Source organism: Quercus suber, unplaced genomic scaffold, assembly GCF_002906115.3.
Source record: "Quercus suber isolate HL8 unplaced genomic scaffold, Cork oak 2.0 scaffold_191, whole genome shotgun sequence".
NCBI lineage: Eukaryota > Viridiplantae > Streptophyta > Magnoliopsida > Fagales > Fagaceae > Quercus > Quercus suber.
This window is the reverse complement of record NW_027069649.1, coordinates 1188187-1195475: the sequence shown is the minus strand read 5'-3', so window position 1 is coordinate 1195475 and position 7289 is coordinate 1188187. Positions and strand designations below refer to the sequence as shown.

At 35.2% G+C, this 7289-nt stretch overlaps 1 protein-coding gene across 1 annotated transcript in view; it reads right to left on the bottom strand.

Annotated features, from left to right (window-relative positions):
- The window catches only part of LOC112029290 (DNA topoisomerase 3-alpha), a gene marked incomplete at its 3' end in the record, with an annotated part of 17737 nt that extends 12981 nt beyond the window's left edge, over positions 1-4756 (bottom strand). Inside the window, 11 exon segments of the mRNA XM_065778805.1 lie at positions 437-616; positions 805-888; positions 1909-2025; positions 2124-2196; positions 2283-2404; positions 2493-2615; positions 2874-2946; positions 3022-3163; positions 3166-3199; positions 4326-4529; positions 4532-4756. Of these exon segments, the coding sequence (XP_065634877.1) occupies positions 437-616; positions 805-888; positions 1909-2025; positions 2124-2196; positions 2283-2404; positions 2493-2615; positions 2874-2946; positions 3022-3163; positions 3166-3199; positions 4326-4529; positions 4532-4603 (1224 nt within the window).
- Positions 4757-7289: the final 2533 nt, after the last annotated feature.

Here is a 7289-nt window from a genome sequence, read left to right as displayed (position 1 = left end):
TGGTGTGAGTCAAGAAGCATGCTTTACTAATTCTTTTGAATTTTAAATTACTTTCATTTGGTGACAGAGATTGTATGAGCTGGTTGTTCGCCATTTCCTGGCATGTGTCTCCCAGCCAGCAGTAGGGGCTGAAACTAATGTTGAAATCGACATTGCTGGTGAATTATTTTCTGCATCAGGGAGAGCGATACTAGCTGTGAGTTATGTCCAAAAGTCAAAAAAGATATCTATATATATTATATATATATATATATATCTATCTATCTATATATATATATAACTGAATATGGTTGACTTTTAGTTGACTTTATAATATTTTGCCATCTAAGTTTTTGAGACCTCACAATTTTACATTATTATAATATAATATACAAAAATACATTTCAAAAGCATTTAGTTAGCAGTTAAATGCCAATTAAGATGGTGACATGCTTACATGGTGATCTTGACTCCATCCAGATTCTCCAGAAGAAAATTTTGTTGGATGAATGGGTGGATGGGCCTTGTCATCATGTCCACCATTACCAGGGTTTCTCCAAAGTCCTGACCCAGGTTCCAACAACTGCTGTGCATATGGTCCCCATACAGGATGCCTTTGCTGTTCTTGCACAATTGCCTACATGAAATTTATCTCATTCAGTCATATGGGCCAATTAAATCACCAAAAGCCAATGGAAACAAATGACAAAAGAGATGATGACCAACAAAAGGATAAAGACAACATCAAACTTAGTGAAAAGCTGCTATAATATTTGGAGAGTAGAAGGAATTTAGCGGAAATGCAGTGTCAACAAAGTTACCAACATGCAGATCAGTTCTCTGAGAAAAGCTATCAGTCTCTGTACGAGGATAGCTGATAAAACCTGCTTGATATAAATCTTCTGCAACCTATAAACAATAAATTGACTTTAGTTTCAGGCTGAGATGTATGTTAAAGATCCAACCAATATAACAATGTGAATGGTCATAATGAGCATAGTATAAGAAAAAAAGCTTTTAAAAACACAATTGCTAGAGTATTTTGGGAAAACAAGGAACTTTCTTTCATATATTTTTCTTTGGTAAAGGAAAAAAAAGAGTGATAATAATATCAGACAGATCTAAAATAGGCATACCTTTCAAACTGCCAATTTTGTATGTCCCAAAATTTTCTTAAGAAGTAGCTCAAATAGATGATCAAGGAGAGCCATCTAAAATAATTTATTCATTCGCCGCAAATAACCATAATTGCAATTGTGCAAAGAGGATGGAATTTTAAATTTGAAGCTCTAAGAAAAGGGAGCAAAGAAATGACAAGGAATTGCGTATTTGGAAAGAAGATTTACATTAGTTGGATGAATGGATCTTTTAGAGGTTAAACCTTCAGAAAGAGTAGAAACACGGCATTATGCAGCCAACCATGAGTCCTAATATAAGAAATGAGATTTCCGCAGGGTTGAAAATTGTATTCTTTCACAAAACAGATAGACCAGGCCTGCAAACACACCTACACCCCCCATATTGTACCATATAAAGTGGATATAAAAAAGCTTCTATAACTGTACTCCATTACTTCAAATTCAATTTTTTTTTTTTTTTTTGGCAACTACAAATTTTTTTTGATAATTCAATTGTTACAACAAGTGCGGAGGGAGGATTTGAACCTTGGTTCTCCTTATACAAAAGACCAAGCAATGCTAGTGACCTACACTTGACTTGGCAACTACAAATATCACACACATTTCCCCATTATTTTTCTACAAAAAGTAGATAAAAACTTACATAAATAAACTACTTTTGTAGGAATTGAACCTTTCCATGATCATTCCCAGTACTTTGATTTCATGTTAAATGTTGTCTCTAATTAAGTAGCAATCAATCGGAAAAGATGCTAAAGTGTCATCAATACATCAGACATATACAGCTAACCTTCATAGTGTGTTCAGAACTCATCCGAAAGAATCGTGAAGCACGTTTTTCAAGCTCAATGGTATTTAAAGGATAAGGAGGATACTTCAATTTCTCTTGTTGTCTAACCTTTGTAACCTAAATTGCAGTTAAATAAGAAAAAACCCAAATTTTAGAAATATCTATACCATAAAGTTATCATTACGCTCAAGTTACATATTTTCATTATAACTCACAGTTGCAATTGGCTCCTGAACACACATCTCATAAATTATAACAGCACATGTGTAATCAAACAGATGACCACGCCTGCAAAATAAGATATGCTCAATTTCAACTCTATGGCAACTAAACTTCAAAAATAAATATGTAATCCCTAAGGCATCTTGATTTACATCCAATTGAAGGTAGCAATGCCTTCATCCGATTTGTGAGAACAGTTGATGGTCCAAAATTCTTCTGGCTCGTGTGCTTGTATTTCCCAATATCTTTCCACAACGAAGCCAAGTGTAGGGAACTGCACATAAGGAGACAAATGCAGGAGAGATGCATCCCGCTTTTTAGCAGAAAATCATTTACAGTTTATTGTTCAATAGCAACCATACCTGACAAGGACCATAACTTAGAACAAGATTTCTGTCATCTGTAGTAAAATCAATAACAAATGCATCTCTCAACAGCATAGTCTGAAACCTAGTGAAAGAAGCACCGATCCGAAGATCTATTTCCTGCAAACAAATAAAAGAGAGAATTTCATTCCATAAAGAACAGTGATAGAAGGACTACCACACTTCTTGAGCTAACAGCAATATAGTAGATAAGAGGTCTAAAAGCATGGTGCCAAATAAGTAGGAATTGAATTAACAAATAAAAACAATCCTTTTGATTCATACAAGCATACAGCTATTAGGGAAACTTATCAAATGAGTTCACAGTAATCATAAATAAACAAGTAGAGTTCCACATTGGTTAGAGAAAGTACTCACTTGCCTAGCATCCACTGCATCAGCAAAACATTTATTCGGCTCAACAAGACATTGCACTGCTTCATGGATTTCCCTGGAATCAATCAAGATCATGAAAGTAAAGACAAGAAGATATTAAGAACCGACAGAATATTATAACCTTTAGGACCTGTCAATTAAAGCAGAAAAGTGAGCCCTCTTGATGGTAAGATGAGGATTTACTGCCGTGCAAACTTCTATCACTTCAAATGCAATATTTTCTCCTTCTCTATCACAATCTAGCCACAATACAAGCCACTGGCACCATCTAGCTCCTCTTCCAATGTCCTCTTGATATCCAACTTATCCTAAATTAGAAAAAACAAAAACAAGAAAGAGACAGGTCGGTCAGTTATTAATTCACATGAATATCTAGCAATTTGCGCTTTTGCTTTTGCTTCCATGCGTAAATTATACTTTGTTGTGTCCACCTCATTATAATTACAAAAAGTTTACTGAACAAGTACACAACCAAGCAACTTTTTCTACAACATCCAATTAACTTTTATTCAAACACCTCATTTCAATCACTAACTCACACATGATAAACTACCATTTTTCCCAATGGCTTAAGCTAACAGGAAATAATGAATTTAATTATTTAACCAGTATATTAACAACGCTCCTCGTATGACCAGACCAACACCCAGTATTTGGAACACCTGTTATGATACCATAATAAACTACCAGCTAACAAGGGAATGACAAAAATAATGAATTTCATTTAACCATTGTTTTAACACTGACCCTCACATGTCCTAAACCAAATTACGCAAAATTTGGAATTTTTTTAACTTTTAAATAAGAGGTAGAGCATAGACAAAACCCAAAGCACCTATCATGATACCATGATATACTACTGAGTAATAGGTAAAGACGAATTTAATCATTTAACTATTATTCTAATAAAACACCAATATACATAGAGACCTAACTATTATTCTGATAAAACACCAATATACATAGAGACCTTGGGAACGAATTTGAAAAAGTGACCTGTGATAAGGTGTTACCAAATGGAACCATTATTTTAACCCGTGGAATTTGGATTTTCTTTTTCTTTTTATTTAAATAAAAGATAGAGCAGAAACAAAAACCCAATACACCTATTTTGATACCATGATAAAACACACCCAATTTCACAACTAGTTGGGTTGTCAACTTATGATGGAAACAATATCGAGTAATTCTAGGACCACACCATTTCCATAACTCACAGTTTGCCGCGCCAGGGTTGTGGCAAAGGGTGGTCTTAGACACCATTTTTATTACGCACCAATCATAACTTGATACATCAGTTGGGTGTAAAATTAGACTTATCCCTAGTCTTATCGAATAGGAAACGAAGAATTTAATCATTTAGCCATTATTCTAACAAGGCACGTATGCTTATAAGAGAGAGAGAGAGAGAGAGAGAGAGAGAGAGAGAGAGACCTCGGGGACGAATTTGTGGACGGGAGCGTGGAAGAGATCGGCGGGGTCACAGGAGTGCCATTTGCGATATCGGTCTTGGAATTCGAGCTCCATGAGGTGACCAGTGACGGAAGTGACGAGCATGTGGCAGGGGCGACCATTGATGGAGTAACTGAACTCGAATATCTTGTTGTATCGCGACCGACCCTCCCTGGTTCTCAGGCCCCATTGTTCCGAGACAGAATGGTGGCCACCGACTTCGCCACCGACGGCTTCTCCGCCACGTGCAGCACCTTCATGCCGCCGCGCCGCCGCCGGACATCGTTTCCGCCTTCAAACTTCGGAGTTTGATTTGGAGCAAATGAGTAGTAGGGTTTTGATTTTTGCGTGGATGGATTTTCCCGCCAGTTTCATACCCAAATGAAATGAAACGAGGGTTCTTGAATTTGTTCGGATATGGAAGGGCACTTTCGTCATTTAGGTTTATATGCTGTCTTTTTTATTAGGTTTTGCCTTTTACCCATAAATCCAATTTTATCCCGAGCGCGGAAAGTTTAAAATTAAATAAACAATTGTAAATTCTCAATCAAATTTTGATCTTAATTTGGAAAATTACAATAAACTTATCTGTAATTTGGTCCATTTTTATTTTGTCTATCCGTTAAACTTAACATTTTGTTCACCTAAGGTTACTTTCATTTAATCACTGTTACTCATTAAAAAAAAAAAGGATAAATAAGTCTTTTTACATTCATTTTATGTCTCTTTCCTCCCAAAACAAGAAAAACATTAAAAAAAAAAAAAAATTAAAATGTGGTGTTTGTCTCTCACAATTCATAAACATGAAGAACATCCACCCAAAAAAATCAAACCTAAGTCAACCACCATAAATATCATATTTTCCTACTCTCCCTCTCTCTTTCCTCTCGCCTGTTCTTCTTCAACAATTTCTCTCTCATCTTTCTGCTCTCTCTCTCACTCCAATTTTGGAGTTAAGGAGGATGATCAGCCACCACAATGAAAGGCTAGATCAACCACAACAGAGAATGTTAATTCCTTTAAGCCTAGATCAACACCATTGTTTTTGCGAGGAATCCATGCCGAAGGTCTAGATCGGACTGTGATGCCTTCATTCTTACTTCATGGGTTTCATTTTTTTGTGGTTTTGGTTGTGGGTTCATCTAATTTTGCTTCGTTCTTTCTCCTTCTTTTTTTTTTTGGTAAGGAATAGGGACAGACCAGGTGGGGGCCTAAGCCCCCCCCCCCCCAGCCCCAAAAAAAATTAGTAGCTAAAATAAAAATAAAATTAAAAAAAAAAAGACTTAGGCCCCCCTTATCCCAGCCGGCTAGCCCAATCAAGACCCAAGAGCCCATGTAAATCTTAAAAATAAATAAATAAAACTAATCATGCAAGACTCTTGCGTGATTAGTTTTTATGACAATGGCCCGAATCAAAGAGACATTGGAGTTGTCACAAATTATGACAAACAAGTGTTAGAGAATGAGCTTTATCGTTTTGAGCATAGTGTAATCCAAGATCCAAAGTTTTAAAAATTGAACAATTTATCTAAGTTGTGCTAATGGTTAGTGAGAACTGGAAACCCAAAACACTACAAACTTGATTATAAAATGGTGAGACTTGTGCTTACTCTTCCAGTTTCTATTGCTACTATACAGTGAGCATTTTCAGCCATGAAAGTTGTCAAAACTAACCTTTGAAACAAAATGGAAAATGATTTTTTGACTGAATCTTTGATGTTATACATTGAAAAGGATATAGCTTCGACATTTAATTTGGATTCAATCATAGATTATTTTGAAAATTTGAAAGAGTGTCGAGTTCCCTTTTCATAGATGATTGCATTAAGAAACAATAGTGTTTCGTGTCTTTTGTTTTAGTTGGTAGATGATTATATCTTAATATATTAAGAAATAATGATTTTTGGGTATTTGTCTTGGTTGATAGTTTATTAATACTATATGGATGCGTATTTGAATTTTTTTTTTTTCGCTTATCTATTGCCCCCCCCCCCCCCAACTTGAAATCTGGGTCTGTCCCTGGTAAGGAATATAAGGAAATTTGGAGAACCCAGATTGAAGTTAAAGGTTTTTTTAAGAAAAAAATCCATATCCTAGATGAAATGAATAATTACTTTGGGATTGAATCACCACCCTTTCTACTTTGGTTTCTTTTTTGGTGGATTTGAATTGGTTTTGAGTTCTAATCGACTTGACCTATTGTTGAGAAGATTTTCTTTCCTCTATTGTGATGTAGACATTATTCAAGAACTTAGTGACATGCAACTTTAACCAGGATGAGGCAAAGGAGACCGCCATAACCATATCCCATTACCATTGATCTCCAAGACCACCATACCAATTCACCAACGATCTCCATGGCAAAAGTTGAACTGGGACCACTGAATCCATTACTCAAGCTTTTCTTCTCTCTCTTTCTGATCTAAATCGAACCTATACCCATGGTGGAACTTACTTTTTGTGTTGTGATCTGTGTCTCTCTCTCTAAGATCTTGTGTTGTGTTGTGTGTTTGTTTTAATATGTGGACTCTCCATAATCTGTGGGCATTTCATTGATTTGTAGTTGTTTGGAATTTTACTTGTTACGTTCATATATATTTATTTTTAATTTCAAAACCTAATTTTTTGATTCGTTTTATGTTTGTTTTCGTCTAAAAATGTGTTTTTTAACGGTGACAATAGAGGTGGGTAACAGAGACTAAACGAAAGTAATCTTAAGTGGGCAAAATATTAAGTTTTAAGCCATATGTAAACAAAGTGAAAATTGGTCAAACCACAGGTGGGTTTACTGTAATTTCCCCTAGTAATTTTCTTTTTTAAATTGAGTCATTTTTTAAAAAGTATACTTTTGAAAATTTATTTCATTTTTTCATGTTTGGTAATGAACTCAGAATGAGATAAAATTACTATCAATAGTTCTCAAATTGATTCTTAACTTCCTTCATT